The sequence below is a fragment of the Xenopus tropicalis genome, chromosome 6, assembly GCF_000004195.4.
Source record: "Xenopus tropicalis strain Nigerian chromosome 6, UCB_Xtro_10.0, whole genome shotgun sequence".
NCBI classification, from domain to species: domain Eukaryota; kingdom Metazoa; phylum Chordata; class Amphibia; order Anura; family Pipidae; genus Xenopus; species Xenopus tropicalis.
This window is the reverse complement of record NC_030682.2, coordinates 32,086,631-32,106,723: the sequence shown is the minus strand read 5'-3', so window position 1 is coordinate 32,106,723 and position 20,093 is coordinate 32,086,631. Positions and strand designations below refer to the sequence as shown.

General features: G+C 43.8%; 2 protein-coding genes across 2 annotated transcripts in view; one reads left to right on the top strand and one right to left on the bottom strand.

The window, feature by feature from the left end:
• hepacam2 (HEPACAM family member 2) overlaps positions 1 to 9,487 on the bottom strand; it is a 44,783-nt gene extending 35,296 nt beyond the window's left edge. Inside the window, exon 1 of the mRNA XM_012965610.3 lies at positions 9,317 to 9,487. Coding sequence (XP_012821064.2) covers positions 9,317 to 9,335 — 19 coding nt within the window. The 5' untranslated portion in view covers positions 9,336 to 9,487. The remainder of the gene's footprint in view (positions 1 to 9,316) is intronic.
• Positions 8,885 to 19,836, top strand: samd9l (sterile alpha motif domain containing 9-like). Its single transcript, XM_018094845.2, is given in 6 exon segments — positions 8,885 to 9,090; positions 12,395 to 12,477; positions 14,941 to 15,532; positions 15,534 to 16,291; positions 16,294 to 19,383; positions 19,386 to 19,836. Coding segments are annotated over 4 exon segments (4,689 nt in total). The 5' UTR covers positions 8,885 to 9,090; positions 12,395 to 12,477; positions 14,941 to 14,945; the 3' UTR covers positions 19,640 to 19,836.
• The last annotated feature ends 257 nt before the right edge of the window (positions 19,837 to 20,093 follow it).

The following is a 20,093-nucleotide window of genomic DNA, read 5'->3' as shown; positions in this document are numbered from 1 at the left end:
TAGAGAGGCTTCAGATGGGGTTTTTTGCCTTCCTCTGGATCAACTAGTTAGGCAGGTTATATATAGGCATTATGGTTGAACGTGATGGACGTATGTCTTTTTTCAACCCAACTTACTATGTTACTAGGGGGAGGGCAGTATTGATGTCCAATAGGAAACAAGTAAGGACAAAGCCTGGATGTGATGATGTCAGCATATAGGAAGTTCCCAGTCTGTCAGGTTCAAAATAGGCCCCTCCTATCCCATCAGAAAACTGATCATCAAAGAGATAGGAGAAGGACTGATTTAACAGGTATAAAAAGTAGCTTTTACAATGGCCTTTTTACTTTTTTTTTAATGGGAAATGGATTTTCTAACACACTGGGAGCATTGTTGGTGGTTTTAATAAGATTTGGACGTTAAAGGACATGTAAAGCCTACATTTGCCTACAATGTATATCAGTTGGGCACGTCTCCCCCACCCAAATGGCATCATTTGTACTGTATATATGCCAGCACCATCACATTTTCCTAAAGCAAATAGCAGCTTTCACCTGGTGGCCATTTTTCCTCTGATACATAATTGGATACATTTAAATCTGCAAACAGCATATACACACACAGAGAAACTGGACAACCAGTGTGGCAGGTACTGAAAGATTTCAAAGAGGCTGTTCACTGACTACATTTGTGTGTGTGGGGTTTACATGTCCTTTAAAAGGACATGTAAACTCTAAAGTCACTTACAGCCCCTGTGTGAAGAGGATCTGTCCCCCACCTGAACCGCATCACTATCGCTGCCCAGAACTGCTCGCCAGCATCACCACATTTACACTGAGCTAATGACTAGTTTCTCACAGCGGTCATTTTTCCCGCCATCATAGATGAATATACAAAGTGGTTTTCCAAATGCGCATGTGCGCAGCCCCCCCCCCCCCCCGCCCCGCCTGACCTCTCCATATATATTTTTTTAAGTGCAATCCTAATCATCAAAGCTTATTCTAAAGGGAGGGGGGAGAGTGGCTGAGCGAGCCGTATGAGTTCTCGCTAATACTCCGGTCTTGGTGTTGGTCTCATAGCGCAGCACAATGGGAAAATTCAATTTAAAACTCTGCACTTTATTTGAATGGATGGTGATGCTGCTTAAAAATGGATGTGATGCAAGCTGGAGTATATATTAAAGTAAGGCCTTTCATATAAAACTGCATGTTAACTGGGATTTCCTTTTCCTTGAAGGTGAACAACCCCTTAAAGGTACCAAGAAATGCCCTCCCCTTTAAGCAAAACAGGGATTGTTTGTCCATATATTGCAATATATTTCAAGCTGGCCAACTGCGTCAAAGTCATCCCTACTGGCCAGTCCTACACTGACTTATGCAGAATTCTTCTGCTTCAATGTATATCCTGCTAAACTAAAGCAGTAGAATTCTTAATGAATCACATAAGTCAGTGTAGGACTGGCCAGTAGGGATGACGTAGTTGGCCAGCTTGAAATATATTGCAATATATGGACAAACAATCCCTGTTTTGCTTAAAGGGAAGGGCATTTCTTGGAAGCTTAATGCACAGAATGTCTTAATATCCTATATATATTGGTAATGGGTGAGTGCAGAGGATCTCTTGTTATTGTCTATATGTATTTTGTGGTCACAACCTCATTGCACTCCAACCTAATGGTTTAAAATTTAGTGGTTGAGCACAACTTTCCCTTTTTTGCTATAGTTCATACAGGAGCAATGGCCAGCTCCATGTTGTAGCTCCCACCCTTTCCAGCTACAGTCAGGTGATCCCAGTGGAGCCAATAAAAGGGCAACCATATGGGGGTTTTAACCTTGAAAGCAAGTAAGTTGCAGGTAAAACTTAGTCCCTTTGCTAAATGTATATTGAAGCAGTAGAATTCTTAATGAATTGCATAAGTACAGGTATGGGATCCATTATCCGGAAACCTGTTATCCAGAAAGTTCTGAATTACGGAAAGGCCATCTCCCATAGACTCCATTATAAGAACATAATTCTAATTTTAAAAAATGATTTCCTTTTTCTCTGTAATAATAAAACAGTACCTGTACTTGATCCCAACTAAGATATAATTACCCCTTATTGGGGCAGAACAGCCCTATTGGGTTTATTTCATGGTTAAATTATTCCCTTTTCTCTGTAATAATAAAACAGTACCTTGTACTTGATCCCAACTAAGATATAATCCTATTGGGCTTAAATGATGTTTAAATTATTTTTTAGTAGACTTAAAGTATGGAGATCCAAATTACGGAAAGATCCCTTATCCAGAAAGCCCCAGGTCCCAAGCATTCTGGATAACAGGTCCCATACCTGTAAGCATACCGCCCAACTGTCCCGCTTTCTGCGGGACAGTCCCGGTTTTGGCAGCGCGTCCCGCTGTCCCGGATAGTTCCATGAATGTCCCGCATTTCCGTAATGCGGGACATTCATGGAACTATCCCGACAGCGGGACGCGCTGGCTGCACGTTACTCCTCTTCTTCAGCGTCTCCTCTATATGCGGCTCCTTGTTCTGTGGAGCCAGGCCTTTTATAAGGTTGCGCCCGTGCGTATTGACGTCACACGCACGCAACCTTATAAAAGGCCTGGCTCCACAGAACAAGGAGCCGCATATAGAGGAGACGCTGAAGAAGACGCTTCAGCAGCAGCAGCCAGCAGCATGTATGGAGGCACTGTATGGGGGGGGCTACTCTGTATGGGGGGCACCTGTGTATGGGGGGGCTACTCTGTATGGGGGCACCTGTGTATGGGGGGGGGCTACTCTGTATGGGGGGCACATGTGTATGGGGGGGCTACTCTGTATGGGGGCACCTGTGTATGGGGGGGCTACTCTGTATGGGGGCACCTGTGTATGGGGGGGCTACTCTGTATGGAGGCACTGTATGGGGGGGGCTACTCTGTATGGGGGGCACCTGTGTATGGGGGGGCTACTCTGTATGGAGGCACTGTATGGGGGGGGCTACTCTGTATGGGGGGCACCTGTGTATGGGGGGGCTACTCTGTATGGAGGCACTGTATGGGGGGGCTACTCTGTATGGAGGCACTGTATGGGGGGGGCTACTCTGTATGGGGGCACCTGTGTATGGGGGGGGCTACTCTGTATGGAGGCACTGTATGGGGGGGGCTACTCTGTATGGGGGGCACATGTGTATGGGGGGGCTACTCTGTATGGGGGCACCTGTGTATGGGGGGGCTACTCTGTATGGGGGCACCTGTGTATGGGGGGGCTACTCTGTATGGGGGGGATACTCTGTATGGGGGGCACCTGTGTATGGGGGGGGGATACTCTGTATGGGGGGGCACCTGTGTATGGGGGGGCACCTGTGTATGGGGGGGCACCTGTGTATGGGGGGGATACTCTGTATGGGGGGGCACCTGTGTATGGGGGGGCTACTCTGTATGGGGGGCACCTGTGTATGGGGGGGATACTCTGTATGGGGGGGCACCTGTGTATGGGGGGGCTACTCTGTATGGGGGGCACCTGTGTATGGGGGGGGCACACCTGTGTATGGGGGGCACCTGTGTATGGGGGGGCTACTCTGTATGGGGGGGCTACTCTGTATGGGGGGCACCTGTGTATGGGGGGATACTCTGTATGGGGGGCACCTGTGTATGGGGGGGGGCTACTCTGTATGGGGGGCACCTGTGTATGGGGGGGCTACTCTGTATGGGGGGCACCTGTGTATGGGGGGGCTACTCTGTATGGGGGGGGGCACCTGTGTATGGGGGGGGCACCTGTGTATGGGGGGGGCACCTGTGTATGGGGGGCACCTGTGTATAGGGGGGGCTACTCTGTATGGGGGGCACCTGTGTATGGGGGGGCTACTCTGTATGGGGGGCACCTGTGTATGGGGGGGCTACTCTGTATGGGGGGGCACCTGTGTATGGCGCGGCTAATGTGTGGGGGGCACCTGTGTATGGGGGGCACCTGTGTATGGGGGGGCACCTGTGTATGGGGGGGCTACTCTGTATGGGGGCACCTGTGTATGGGGGGGCTACTCTGTATGGGGGCACCTGTGTATGGGGGGGCTACTCTGTATGGGGGGGATACTCTGTATGGGGGGGCACCTGTGTATGGGGGGGATACTCTGTATGGGGGGGCACCTGTGTATGGGGGGGCACCTGTGTATGGGGGGGATACTCTGTATGGGGGGGCACCTGTGTATGGGGGGGCTACTCTGTATGGGGGGCACCTGTGTATGGGGGGCACCTGTGTATGGGGGGGGCTACTCTGTATGGGGGGGCTACTCTGTATGGGGGGCACCTGTGTATGGGGGGGATACTCTGTATGGGGGCACCTGTGTATGGGGGGGGGCTACTCTCTATGGAGGGCATCTGTGTATGGGGGGGCTACTCTGTATGGGGGGCACCTGTGTATGGGGGGGGCTACTCTGTATGGGGGGCTACTCTGTATGGGGGGCACCTGTGTATGGGGGGGGCTACTCTGTATGGGAGGGCACCTGTGTATGGGGGGGCTACTCTGTATGGGGAGCACCTGTGTATGGGGGGCACCTGTGTATAGGGGGGGCTACTCTGTATGGGGGGCACCTGTGTATGGGGGGGCTACTCTGTATGGGGGGCACCTGTGTATGGGGGGGCTACTCTGTATGGGGGGGGCACCTGTGTATGGCGCGGCTAATGTGTGGGGGGCACCTGTGTATGGGGGGGCACCTGTGTATGGGGGGGCTACTCTGTATGGGGGCACCTGTGTATGGGGGGGCTACTCTGTATGGGGGCACCTGTGTATGGGGGGGCTACTCTGTATGGGGGGGATACTCTGTATGGGGGGCACCTGTGTATGGGGGGGATACTCTGTATGGGGGGGCACCTGTGTATGGGGGGGCACCTGTGTATGGGGGGGATACTCTGTATGGGGGGGCACCTGTGTATGGGGGGGCTACTCTGTATGGGGGGCACCTGTGTATGGGGGGCACCTGTGTATGGGGGGGGCTACTCTGTAATGGGGGGGCTACTCTGTATGGGGGGCACCTGTGTATGGGGGGATACTCTGTATGGGGGGCACCTGTGTATGGGGGGGGGCTACTCTCTATGGAGGGCATCTGTGTATGGGGGGGCTACTCTGTATGGGGGGCACCTGTGTATGGGGGGGCTACTCTGTATGGGGGGCTACTCTGTATGGGGGGCACCTGTGTATGGGGGGGGCTACTCTGTATGGGAGGGGCACCTGTGTATGGGGGGGGCTACTCTGTATGGGGAGCACCTGTGTATGGGGGGCACCTGTGTATAGGGGGGGCTACTCTGTATGGGGGCACCTGTGTATGGGGGGGCTACTCTGTATGGGGGGCACCTGTGTATGGGGGGGCTACTCTGTATGGGGGCACCTGTGTATGGGGGGCTACTCTGTATGGGGGGGCACCTGTGTATGGCGCGGCTAATGTGTGGGGGGGCACCTGTGTATGGGGGGGCACCTGTGTATGGGGGGCACCTGTGTATGGGGGGGCTACTGTGTATGGGGGGGGGCTACTCTGTATGGGGGGCACCTGTGTATGGGGGGCACCTGTGTATGGCGGGGCTAATGTGTGGGGGGGCACCTGTGTATGGGGGGCAAAACTGGTACATAGTTAGAACTCACTTATAACTGACTGCCTTCTCTCTATATTTGTATTTTATATGTAGGAGTTGCTATATTGTTTTCCTTAGGTAGTACAGTATGAGGGTATAGCACATTTGCGTCTGATCCCGCCATTTCATCTATATAAAAGGAGTATTTTTTTTTAAAGGGGTGTGGCAATTGGGGTGTGGCCACAAAAGTGGGCGTGGTCAAAAAACTTTGACATAGTTGGCCAGCTTAAAGTATATTGCAATATATCTACAAACAAACCCTGTTTTGCTTAAAGAGGAGGGCATTTCTTAGTAGCTTAATGCACAGATGGGTTGCGTAATGAGTTGCCTTTTAGCACTAAAGTATTAGCTCATATAAAGGGGCATATTTATCATTATCATTTAATAAATATGCCCCAAAGAATCAGCTATGCCATAATAATATCTAGTTAGCTCAATGTCACTTGTACATTTTTTTAAACAAATGCTTTCTCTGGACCAATGCCTAGTAAAAAATAAATAGTAAAAATGAAGCAAGAGGGGTGGGACCCTTATTATCAGCGGGAGGTCACTTGGGGGTGGAGAGCAGGCAGTGGAAAAGCCAAGATTCTGAACTGTTATTTTTCATCTGTCTAAACAACTGAGGAACCAGCTATACAGTTATATAAGGCTTCCATTTTAATAGACCCAGTTCTAGTAATAAAACTACTGATGCATGGGAGAATCAGAAGGAAATTTAAAAGAGACGTAAAGTGTAAAGGTAAACAAAAGTACAGTACCGGAAGGTATTCATGTCAAGATATTCAAAGGATGGAATTGGATGTACAGGCATATATAGCACCCAACAGATAATTTTATTTATAGGAAAAGACAAAATCACTTTTTGGCAAATATCATTTTGTATTATATTTGTCTAATTTCTGCCAAAGCTGAATCAGTTTGAATTTGAAACGGCAAAACAATATTATAATAAGAAGTCCATAACCGCCCATGTTTTAATATGCTGCATGGCTGCCACCGAATTGAAGTTAGAAAATTCTTCACTAGATGTCACCAAAGTACTACCTTTATATAGTAAAACTGCATTTCAAGGTATGTATGTGGAAAACTTCTTTGCTAAATCGTGCACCTCCCAAGATGATCACAGATCCTCATTTAGGAAAGTATAAACATGCATAAGTATATTGTTTGTTTTTCCATTTTTTTATTCCATGAAACATTGCTGAGCGACAATAGGGTGAATATATTAATTTTGCCTTTTTATGGTCTCAGGTTCAAATTCTTCCAATGGCTGCATTTGCAGGTACAAAACATGGCAAATTGCATACAAAATTGCATTTTGCACACTTTGAAGTCCTTTGAAGTCCATGTCATTGGGTATTGCAAAAAATAACCAGTATTACATTAGTCAAACACACCCAATTGAAGAAAAATCAATCACTTATTGATATGAAGGGCCCCTCCCCTACAGCCTCGTGTCATTTTAATGTTACTTAGTGGCGAGAGACCACCTTACTTTTTTATAGTTTACCTCTGCATTTTTGGAATTATTATTACTGCTATTATTTTATTACATTATTATGTTATACTTCTGAATTTTTGTTATACACTTTGGGGCACATTTATGATCGCTCAAGCCTTTTGGCTCAAACAATCATAAAGGAAACCCTACGAGAGTCAAGGAACCCACGCCTCAATAGCTGAGGTATTTTTTCTCTGAGCAGGTTTTCTTAAATAGGAAAAAGTTTGGCAGCTTTTTGGTGCCAATCTTTTTCTCATTTAAGAACACCTGCTGGAAAAATACCTTAACTAATGAGGTTTTTTCCCTGAAACCCTGAGTTCCTTAACTAATTTGGGGTTTCCCTTATGACTGCTCCAGCTCAAAGGCTCTAACAACCATAAATCTGCCTCTAATGTTCTCTTATGATTTTATGTATTGTAAGATTTTTTTAAAAAAACATAAAATAACAATGTAGCAGAAGCAGGCCAAGAAGTAAAGTCCACTGCTTGGTACCTATAGGGCCCTCTGTGTGGCCCCCCACCTGCCTGGCTGCTTTGATGTTTTACCTTTATGCAAGATTTAAATGGTATTGTATGGTATGGTATGGTATTGCTTAAAAATGTAATCCCCTGTGTTGTTCACACCTTTTAATCCCTGCATTGTTCACCCCCTGCAGTGGTCACACCTCAGGCTCAGGCTGTAATTTCCCTTATGACAGCTCCAGCTCAAAGGCTCTAACAACCATAAATCTGCCTCTAATGTTCTCTTATGATTTTATGTATTGTAAGATTTTTTAAAAAAACCCATAAAATAACAATGTAGCAGAAGTAAAGAAGTAAAGTCCACTGCTTGTCACCTATAGGGCTGAGCAGTCTCACCCTGGTGGCTTTTAAGGCTTTAATCTATAATACCAGGTAAAGCTGTTGACATAGAGCAGTGCTGTCCAACTGGTGGCCCGCGACCCCCCTCTGTGTAGCCCCCCCCCCCCCCGTCTGGCTGCTTTGATGGCTTACCTTTATGTAAGATTTAAATGGTATCAGTACTGAGATTAACTGGCCCCCTGCATGTTCCTCACCTCAGATTCAGGCTGTAATCCCCCTGTATTGTTTAAAAATGTAATCCCCTGTGTTGTTCACACCTTTCCTTTTAATCCCTGCATTGTTCACCCCCTGCAGTGTTTGCACCTCAGGCTCAGGCTGTAATTACCCCCATTTTTCACCTGTTCACACCTCACTACATTGCATGTACTGCCTGGACAATGCTGACTGTGTGTATGGCACACACAGGCAGCATAGGGTAGGCAGGTTATGGCCCATAGGCAGCATAGGTCAGGGAGGGTATGGCACACCTGCGTGCTGCCTGTGTGTGCCAGACTCTGCCTGTCCTATGCTGCCTGTGGGAGGTGAACCTGGCAGGGCTTTGTTCTGGGAGTTTGTTAGCAGTTGGAAATAGCCATTAAATGGTCCCTAAGGTGTGTAATTATGTGGTGGGGGTTGCTGTGCTATCCACGGGGCAGGAGGAGGCATATGGATTTAAGGGTATCTCTTAATATGACATAATATAATAATTTCACATATGAATCAAACTGGCCTCCATTAGCGGCCCTCCACCATGTATGGTAGAGAAATTCCGGCCCTCGGCACCGCAGAAGTTGGACAGCACTGACATAGAGGAAGATGCAAGATGCAGCTCTCCGCTATAATGACCGGCTGCTAACTGTGAGCGTAGGAAAGAACTGTCAGTAACCTTGAAAGCTCCACCCTGACACAGGTAACTATAAAACTGCAGTGTCTGGCATTTTATTGCTCTCTGTTAACTATGTTACTTTAGAAGTAGTTATCAGGACAATATAAACAGTTTACACCAGCGATCCATTGCAAATCAGAACAGAGGTCACTTTAAATCTTTGTGCTACTGACATCATGCATCCCTCCTTCCTTACACGCCCAAATCAGCTGCTATTCAGAATTTCAAAAGAAACGAAACTTACTTCCATCAGTGAAATGCTGGGGTGCAGATAAAAGACAAGGTAAGCATTTATTTATACACTCTGGCTATTGAAATTATTACTGAACTTATCAGCTATCAATGCAGCCTGGTAAGGGAGGCCTTGAATTACTGGATCGCCTAATCTGAAGGTAGTTCTATGGTTCCTTGTATCAATGCATGCACTTACATGTAATCAATCAGACAGGCTGGGTGGACGCATTGGCCCCCACTGCAAATTTCAAAGCACTATGTAGGGGCATAAGTACCTTTCTTAATAGTCTCCATATGTCCTCAAGTTTGAGTTCACTTTAGCTCTTTGCACTTGTGCTCTGTTTGTAAATAAGGATTCCAGAGTCCTGCATGTGATACAATGATGATGATGCTAGAAACTGAAGTTTAGCAACACAACACTGCTCCGGCAGTAAAATAGAGGAGGAAGAGAGTGTAGTTTATATACCCAGTCTATTTAAATTTTAATTTGAAAAGAGGAGGGATCAACACCAGTATTTAGGGAAACTACTTCCTAAAATACTCCAGATGAATTGGCCTAATACACGTCACAGTTTTTTGGAATATGGGAGCAAGTGTCAGATTTTCACAATAGATAAGAAAATCAATAGATAATATTCTGTTATAATAAAACGTTATATAAATTGGTTAGTTACATGTTTGTCAGTAATTAGACAATGATGACCCTGCTCTGCAAAGAAAAGCCAGCACAAGCGCTTTTGCAGTCTCACTTGTAAAGCACTGCATATATACTTGTTTTATATATACATACAAATACAAGAAAGATTATAGTTACACATACATTAGAGAATAGGGATATACGGTGGAACTCTTATACAATCATTCTTTAAGTCCACCCTCATTTACCTTGACTGTGGTCAGATTGGGGTGAGGGGAGGCTAAATCAATGGTGCTATTGCTCTCTCTGCACTAAAGGTTTCCTTTTAAAGTTACTTGTGGTGGCTTTCTGCCACACCTGTGTAAAGAGCAGAGTCTGTACAATGGACCACAGTGCCAAAATGTTAGGCACCCCCAAGTGACTTTAATCGCTTACCTTTTACCCCAGGCTGGTGCCCCTGTTGGGAGAGAACAGCACCAGCCCGGGGTACCTGCAGCGATTCCTCCTTCCTGGTTCCCTGCATGCGCAGTAGAGTGAATAGCGGAACTTTAACAGAGAAGTCGGCTTTTCACTCTACTGAGCATGCGCCGACCACTGGCATTTTAGGAAAAGGTGCTGTTTTCTCCTAACAGGGGCACATTTTGGCACCCCCAAGTGACTTTGCCTTTCCTTCTCCTTTAAAACGGCAACATTAGTCTTCTTTTATTTACTTCCATATTGTTTTATATCCTGAATTATTTATGCTGATATGTTACCTAAAAAGAAAACCTTACAAAGATTCAAAGTATAAAAGAACAGTTTACAAAAAAGGTAATTATTCTGTTTCTTCAGCATTAACAGGCACAAGACAGATGGACTATGATCTGATTATTTTGTGGCACTGAGATATATAATATAGGCTAATACATGTCTATAGTCATAAACTGATCAACATATAATGAGTAACAAGCTATAGATATACAGAGAAAGAAAAAGTAGATTCCAGCCATGTAACACTCTTTATAATTTGTATCCACCCATGCCATGGGCCTCTGTATAAAGGTGCAAACCAATCATTCACCAGAAAATAAGATGTGTTTTATTTTCACACACTTTGGCTTAAAGGAGAAGGAAAGGTAAAAACACTAGTAACACTTTTTTTGTAAACATGATGTTTCAGTGTCTGACTTCCTCTCTCAGAAACATCCTTAATTCCCATGGCCAAAATCTGCTCAGTTCTCTCCGCTCTCCCCTCTCCTGCTCCCTCTCCCACCAGAATGCTAAAACTCCCTCTGATTCAGTCTTTATAACTTATCTGTGTCAGCCTAGGTGGGCCCCACACACCACAGTCCTACGCTGTCAAGATTTTTGTGTTTCAGTTTCCCCAGCACCTGTAATCCTGTTGTACTTTCCACATCTCTTTTCTTCAGTGGCATATTGGGCATTGTGTTTAGAAAATTAATGAGGAATATGAAGACATATCACACCATTGCTTTGATGCAGTGGGGTAGGGCCTGGCCACACTACTTGTGTTTATCTCTCAACAGATGGTACGGGGGGTACATCATTTATTATTATACTCAAGTTCAGTGAGTCATGCGACAGGATTACATCTGATTATAATTGATGACATTACCAAGCACTATTTATAAGGACATTATTTAAGGGAGAGCTAAACCCTAAAAATGAATATTGCTAGACATGCCATATTTTATATAATGAACTTATTGAACCAGCCTAAAGGTTCAACAGGGGGTGACCATACTGGACATACTTGACAATTCTTTAAGAAGTGACTGCGACACTCACATGCTCAGTGGGCTGTGAGCAGCTGTTGAGAAGCTAAGCTTAGGGGTCTTCGGAAATGATCAAGCTAAGAATATGATGTTTGTCTGTCATATAAGCTGATGGGCTGATGATTAATGTCTGATGCTAAGAGCACTCGTTTCAGAGCAGCCATGCAGTAATCATCTGTGTTACTAATCAGCCTTATATTGTGCCATTTATATTCTATATATACAGTATATTGTGAGTGGGTGCCTAAGCTCAGGTAAGTCACAGCAGCACAAAATATGTGCAGGGAATCAGCAGAAAAGAAGATGGGGGGCTACTGGGGCATCTTTGGGACACAGATCTTCCCTGCTAAAGGGCTGTGGGTACCTTGGGCTGGTACAGAAACTCAAAACATAATTGACAACATTTCTAGCCTACGTCTTTAGTTAAGCTTTATTTCTCCTTTAAAGGATATTCCTGCCTCTTAATTAGCCGACTGAGAGGGATTATTAACCCTGTCTGCGCATAAATCATATACATGCACACACACAGTATATGCACACAGACTGCAAAATATATTTTTATAGTACAATATTGACAAATAGGGGGTCTTTACAGTGTAACATATGCACGAGGGACAGTCAGTGTAAGGCAATGGGTGGGTGGTCTTTACTGTCCCATACATTAGAAATATTAATGTTTTCTTCATTAGAATAAGAAAGTCATTTTGACATACAGTTTTAATTACGCATTTTGCATGTTTTCATGCTGCTTATTCCTCTTTAGTCACAACGGGGTCATTTTTGGTACTTTATACAAAAAATTTTTTTTTTACAAATACTGAATTTAAAATGTTACTTTTAGCAGTTTGGTGATGAGGATATTTGAAAATAACCATGATAGTTATGTTAATTCTATCAGCTGATCAATATGTAATTTTCTATTTATACTATTTTTTCCCTAGATACAGCGCCTTCCTATGAACTGCAATGGTTTCTGCACAGTAATTGTGGCAGGGTGATCCCCTTGTGCTTTTAAAGCTACAGGGTAGGTGATACATTTTATTGACTAATTAAGTAAATGTAAGCTTTTAGGGCTACTCCACGCCGCTTTTTAAGTCAACTCCTTATGTTTCCCTTATAATAACCACTTGTTCAACATGAGTTTAATGAATGGGTCTTGTAGAAAACAAAAATGTCACCTACAGCTTTTACTAATAAATATATATTGTTGTTTGCTAATTGCAAACTGAATGTGCTTTCCTTTTTAAAGTTTCTAGATTTTCAGAGCAATTATTGGAGGTAGTTAAAGGACCAGTAACACAAATATTTTACATTAAACACATGCCTTCAAAACATTTTTATTAGCAAATTTATCATACAGAAATATTCATATCATATTCCTCTTGTGACAAACTTCCGGTCACTTCCCCCTCCTCCCCCTCCCTCTCCCTGTACAATCTCTGCAGCGCTCCGTTCACACAGACATCTAAACAGAGCAGGAGCTAAAATAGCGTTCACTGCTCACTCCTCTCCCTGAAACACCACGAAAAAAGCTGTAAATCACCTCCAAAGCATTCTTCTAAATTGCTAGAGAATGCAGGAACTGGAAGTAAATCGCCACATCCAGGGCCGGTTTTACCAACTGCGGGGCCATATTGGAACCATTTTTAGTACATTGTGAATTATGCTTAGTACAGGTGGAATCCCTATGCTGCCATAGTTTTATAGTTTTTCAGACTGTTCCTGCTGAATTGTGCTTAATACAGGCACACCTCTCAACATTTAAAAAATGTAAATAGGGACAAAAAACGCTGCCACGCGTAGTGCAGCAAAAAAAATTTTTTGCCATGCCCATGGAAAGAATGCAATTTGTCCTGCAGTGTACTCCCATTCCCTGACTCACCCAAGACTAGCAGAACAGAGTAGCACTGAGCAGCGTTCATGTAGCCATCATATGGAGCAAACTTAGGGGACTGTTCCTGCTGAATTGTGCTAAGTACAGGGCAATCCCTATGCTGGTATAGTTTAATGGTATCTCTCTGTACAGGCTATGAGCAAACATAGAAAACAAAATTTTCTGGGCCCCCCTCCTCCCACACCCTGCCCCCAATGGCCCCTCCCCCAGTGACCTCTCCCATCAGTACAAAGGACACAGACATTGGTAGCCAGGGCCCCCCCTAAAACATTGCTAGCCAGGGCCACACCCCTAAAACATTGGTAGCCAGGGCCACACCCCTAAAACATTGGTAGCCCCCCAAAACATTGCTGGTCCTCCCCCAGTGTCCTCATACTATGGCCCGCTCCTTCCTGCTCCCCCACTCCCCACAACATCCTCCAGCTCCCCCCCAAGCATCCTCCAACTCTCCCGCCAGCATCCTCCAGCTCTCCCCCAGGCATCCTCCAGCTCCCCCAACTCTCCCCCAGCATCCTCCAGCTCTCCCCCAGGCATCCTCCAGCTCCCCCAACTCTCCCCCAGCATCCTCCAGCTCTCCCCCAGGCATCCTCCAGCTCCCCCATTTCTCCCTCCAGCTCCCCCAACTCTCCCCCCAGCATCCTTCAGCTCCCCACTCTCCCCCAGGTGTCCTCCAGCTCCCCCAACTCTCCCCCCAACATCCTCCAGCTCCCTCAACTCTCCCCCCAGGTGTCCTCCAGCTCCCCCAACTCTCCCCCCAACATCCTCCAGCTCCCTCAACTCTCCCCAAGGCGTCCTCCAGCTTCCCCAACTCTCCTCCCAGCATGCCCCAACTCTCCCCCCAGCATCAAACAGCTCCATCAACTCTTCCCCAAGCGTCCTACAGCTCCCCCAACTCTCCCCCCCAGCATCCCCCAACTCTCCCCCCAGCATCCTCCAGCTCCCTCAAATTTCCCCCAGGCCTCCTCCAGATTTCCCTCAGGCATAGCCCCAGCGCCCACCTGCTTCATCCTGCTCTCTCTCAGCATCCCCCTGCTCCTCCTCCAGCTGTCCGCTGCTTGCATCCTCCGGCTCACTGCGTCCTCGCTGTTAAAGGTTGCACATGTACGCACGGGGCGCGACCAATCAAATTACTGCTGACCACCAATGAAAAGGCTCGTCATTTTTAAACGGGACCCAAGCTAAAAAAAAAAAAGAGAGGCGTATCACGGCGGGGCCCCCATTGGTGCGGGGACTGATTGCTAGCAATAGGTCCAATCGGCCTAAGGCCATCCCTGGCCACATCGACATTCACTGAGCAAGAATACACATGCACAAGTATTTAATAGTTATAAAGTGAATCCTCCAAACAACAGGCACATAAATAGCTCCATGTATGTAGTAAACAGCAAATAAGAAAATGACGTGGCTTCTTAGACAGTCATTTAGACATTTGTTCAGAGACAAAATTACTTAAAGTCTTATTGACTTTCAAAGAAGTCTCTTGGATGCCCCTCTTTCTATTATGATTGTATGATTTGTTTCACTAAAGGAAATCATATAATTTGTCCGATGCCGTGGAATATATTATAAAAATCTTAAATTCTTCATTTGTAGGGAATATGGAACATCCAAACCTGTTGGATAAGCCATTGCATGTGCCACATAATGTTGACACCTGGACTAAAAATCAAGTTAGACAATGGGTCACACAGGACCTCAGTATTGGCATGGATGAAGGTGACATTTTATACAAACAAAATGTAACAGGGCAGGTCCTCAATATATTATCTAAAAAAGATTTTATAGAGATGGGAATAACTTTTGGAACTGCTTCCTTAATAATGCATCGCCTAAAAACTATGTCTACAACAAGCACAGGCAATAAAAGTGGCAGTGCTGACAGTTCTAAGAAAGGTGAAGAAAAGAAAAAAAAACAAAAGAACGAAGATAAAAATGTTACAGGTTTGACGATCCCAGAAAAGAAAGAAAACATAGAAAAGGAAGAAGAGAACATATCAACAAATGCCGAGAATGAATCCAGCTCTGCAAGAGTGACCTGTACTCCATACCCCTTTGACTGTACCCACGAAAGTAAAATTTATGTTCAATATCATTTCCTTCAGCCTGAATCTGGAACGTCCAACTATATCGACCCTGTTCATGAGTACAAAGAATTCACAAACACTGAAAATGCTACACAAATGATAAAAAATGAAATTTTGCAATGAAGTCTTTAGGTTTGCAGCTGCCTGCATGAATGTGCGCACTAATGGTACTATACATTTTGGGGTGCGTGACAAGCCACATGGGCAAATTATTGGTATTAAGATTGACAACAGAGAAGCATATGTTTCATATATTTATCAGATGATGAACAAATATTTTGAGGAAAAGCAAGTAGAAGTTGCAAAGCAATGCATTCGGCCTCCAAGATTCATAGATGTGCTTTATCAGCAGAACACCCAGTCAGATTTAGTTGTTATAGAAGTAGATGTTGTTCCTGAGCATGCTTATTGCAATACAGAAGTATTCTCCACATATCAACAAGTTTTCAGTGACAATAAATGGTTGAAAAGTAAAGATAAATCTTGCTTCATTCGAGATGGGGAAAGCTCTAAAGACATCCTTGCAAATGTGCGCAACAGCGATGCTGATTTAAAAGTATTTTACTCTAAACTGAAAGAAAGGGATGATGTTAGAAAAAGAGCAGAAGAAAAATATAAAATCAAGCAAAGGAAAAATATTGATGAGGGTCCAAAACTTGTGAGTTTAATTACAGGCAACAGAGGCATGATGGATAATTCCTATTACAAATGGTACATATTAGTGGCTAACAAGTGCCACCAAAGTCAATCAAGTCACCTGGATTTTATGTCTGAAATTCCATGGTTTGCAGTTTTAGATCATGACCCAGAGTCTGTTACAAATGGGTTGTGCAAATCATATAGAGAAAAACGAGTACCAAATTGCACTTTCCAAGTCAGTATCAAGATATGGATAATGTCACTTGTGAGAAACTTGAAGATCTTAAACTATATCAACAGGTCAGCTGGATCTTTTGTAATGGGAGGTCAGATCTAGAGAGTAAAGATTATGAAGCACTGAATTATAGGCAGTGGCATAAAGAAAAGGCAGCGGAAGTAAGAAAGTTGATTTCTTTTCTTTCACGGAAAGACATAATGGAACATGGGAAATTTCTTGTTGTTTTCTTGCTACTTTCCACAGTTGATGACCCTGCTGATCCTATTTGTGAAGTGTTCAGCACATTTTATCAGGAACTGGGTGGGGTGGAGGATATCTTATGTATCTGTGAAGATGAGCATATCTTTCAAAAATGGAGAGATCTGCAATCTAGATTTGTTAGTGCAGAGGAAATGGAAAAAAGATGCATATATAACTTGGGCATTGAAAAAGTAAATGGAACAATCCTCAAACTTAAATCTGTGAAACAGTCTAGTTGCCGCTTCTTGCCATCAACTGGTTCTTCCTCAGTTGTACTACAAAGGAAAGATGAAGATCTCATGCCAACGTTAAATATTCTTTGCTTAAATCAATGTCAGGATACAGAAATAGAGAAGGATGAATCGAAGTTTAATTCATTCAGGAGAGACCAAGAAGAGCACTTTTATCGAGGAGGAAAAGTTTCATGGTGGAATTACTATTTCTCTATGAAACACTATACTGGACCATTTATCAAGAGGGACATTCATGACAAACTAATGCGTTTGATTGATACGTGGTCTCAGTATGACAAGCAAATAAGTGTAAAAGTAATTACCCTCTATCATCATCCTGGCTGTGGAGGATCCACATCTGCAATGCATGTCCTATGGGAATTAAGAGAAAAGTTCAGGTGTGCAATTCTACATCGGAAGGCTGATAGTTTTGTAGACCTAGCGAGAGAGATAACCAGCCTTGCTACTTATGGGTTGTCCAACAGCTCAGATTACTTTCCTGTGCTGCTTCTTGTAGATGACTACGAAGAGGAAGAAAATGTATACAGTTTGCAAAACTATATCAGATCACAAATTGCTGAAAAGTACATCAGATATGAAAAGCCAGTAGTGATCATATTAAACTGCATGAGATCTCAGAACCCAGAGCAAAGCTCAAAAACCTACCCTTCTGACAGTGTTGCACTCAAACACAAACTTTCACCTCAAGAGCAGAGAGCCTTTGAAGCAAAACTAAAGGAGATTGAGCAGGAACATAACAAGCCAGAGGATTTCTATTCTTTTATGATAATGAAAAGCAATTTTGATAAGGTATATATTGAAAAGGTTGTGAGAAACATACTTAAAGGTTTGAATACAGCTGGCAAGGAAGCCCAGCTTATCTCCTTTCTCGCCCTTCTTAACAAATATGTAAAGGACTCCACAATATCAGCTTCAATGTGTGAGGAATTTTTAGGCATATCCACAAAGAAGACATTCTGGGGGAATGAGAGTATTGAAGATAAAATGGGCACTTATTTTACTATAATAATACAGACAGAAGTGGAAGAATATGGTGGGTGCCAAGGCCTGCGCATAATACACCCATTGATTGCAAGTCGTTGTGTAAAGGAGTTAAAAAACACTTATGCTATAAATGAAAGTAATACTATTATGCAGCTATTAAATACCAATATATTCTATGATTTGGGAATAGGCAGAGATACTTTTTCACAAAACATGCAAAGCATGCTGATCACTAGACACAAGAAAGAGCATGGAGATGAAATGGACACCCTCTTCTCCCCGTTAATTGAAGAGTTACAGAAGGAAGAAGGCAATGCTAGTGTTGAAAAAGTATTAAGAGAGGGATCCTTCAGATTTTCCCAAAATCCATATATTTGTCAGGCACTAGCAAGACACTTCTACATTCGAGAAAAAAAATTCAGCTCTGCATTGGAATGGGCAAACAAAGCAAAGACTCTTGCACCCAGTAATTCGTTTGTTTTGGACACTTTGGGCCAAATATACAAAACACAGCTAAAGGCCCTAATGGACAATCACAGCAAAAATAATCCATTAACAGCACAGGCTTTGGAAACTCTTCTTGAAACAGCAAGAAGAGCATCTGAAGCCTTTAGAGAATGCCAAGAACAGACAGAAAAAACTGAAGCTGAGCGTGAGGAAATGGAATTAGTGAAGTCAAAACGATACTTTGTGTATAACACTGCTGGATATCTTGGGCAGATTGAAGTTTGCCTTTATACAGTAGACATACTTTTTAAACTGCCATGGTTTAATTCAAAAGATGTGTTGACTAAAAAACACCTGCTGCAGTATTTGTCAGGTAAATGGGATGTATCAGTAGGTTGCACAAGCAGAACTGATCATGAATTGTTTGATGTTCTCAGAGAATATCAGTACTTCCTAACTAAAGTTAAATTACATTTAAAGAAGGCTTTTGATTTTTTCCAGGACTATTTTGTCTATTTAAAGCAGAGGAATATTCTAAGGGAAAGTACTGAATTCAAAACACGCGAGAAAGTATCCGACCTCTTCAAAAAATATCGGAAAATTTTCTGTGACCTGGATCTTACACAGATAACGGGTGGAGAAACCAGACTAAAAGGAAGCATTGCTTTGTATATTGAAGATTTCAGGGCTGGACTGGAGAATTACAGAGCTGATAGATTTTCCGGGATATTAGAATTTCTCAATGACAAAGACAGCAAAAGGATGGAATCTATCATACAGGCATATCAGTATTTACTCCAGCACCCAACAGACACCTTTATTTTAAGGGACAAGCAAAATTACATTTTGGCCAATATTGTTCTGTATTGCATTTGTCCAAACTCTCCCAAATTTGAACAAACTGAAATTTTAAAAACACACCTGAGAGAGGTTTTGCAGATGGTTGGAGACGATCACAAGTACTCAGAGCCTTACTTCCTAGCATCAATACTCTTCTGGCCGCACAACTTGCATCAACTTGACAGAGACTCGGCACATCTTGCCAAATATGTTGCGTCCATGAGAAAATCTTTCAGAGGGCAATACCGACACATGTGCCATGCCAAGCTTCCCATAGCTCATTTCTATCTTGGGCGGAATAGTGGCCACAATCTGAATTAAATTCTCTTTGGCTGTGTGGCGATATATGGAAAGAAAAAGAAATAGCAGATCTCTTGCTTCGTGTGAAGGGAAGAGCAGAAAAAAATCTGATCTATGTGGAATGTGGCCAAGACCCCAAAATTACAATTCCAGTAAGGCCCGCTTACCTTGGTCAATTAAGAAGTGGAAAAAGCATTGAACGAGTGTCTTTTTATCTAGGATTTTCCATTGATGGTCTGATTGCCTATAACATTGAAACAATCTGAAATAATGTGTATCCTTGGTTAAAGGAGAAATAATCTCAAATTTAGTAGTACCCCTTTGTTTTGTGCATTTTGTGTGGGCCATTCTTGGCAGAGCTATATAAAAGCTACATGCTGCAGAAGAGATGTGCCATGCTTTATGTATAGAATTTTCTTAAAGGAATACTGTCATGGGAAAACATTTATTTCTTCAAAATGCATCTGTTAGTAGAGCTTCTCCAGAAGAATCCTGCATTGAAATCCATTTTTTAAAAACACAAACAGATTTAAAATTTCACATGGGGCTAGCCATATTCTTCATTTCCCAGGGTGCCACAGCCATGTGACAAAGTCACACTTTACTGCTGCGCTGCAAATTGGAGTGAAATCACTACTCCGCCCCCCCCCAGCAGCCAATAATCAGAACAATAGCAAGCTCCCTGATACCTATATTTCTAAAAGTGGTAGATATCAGAAT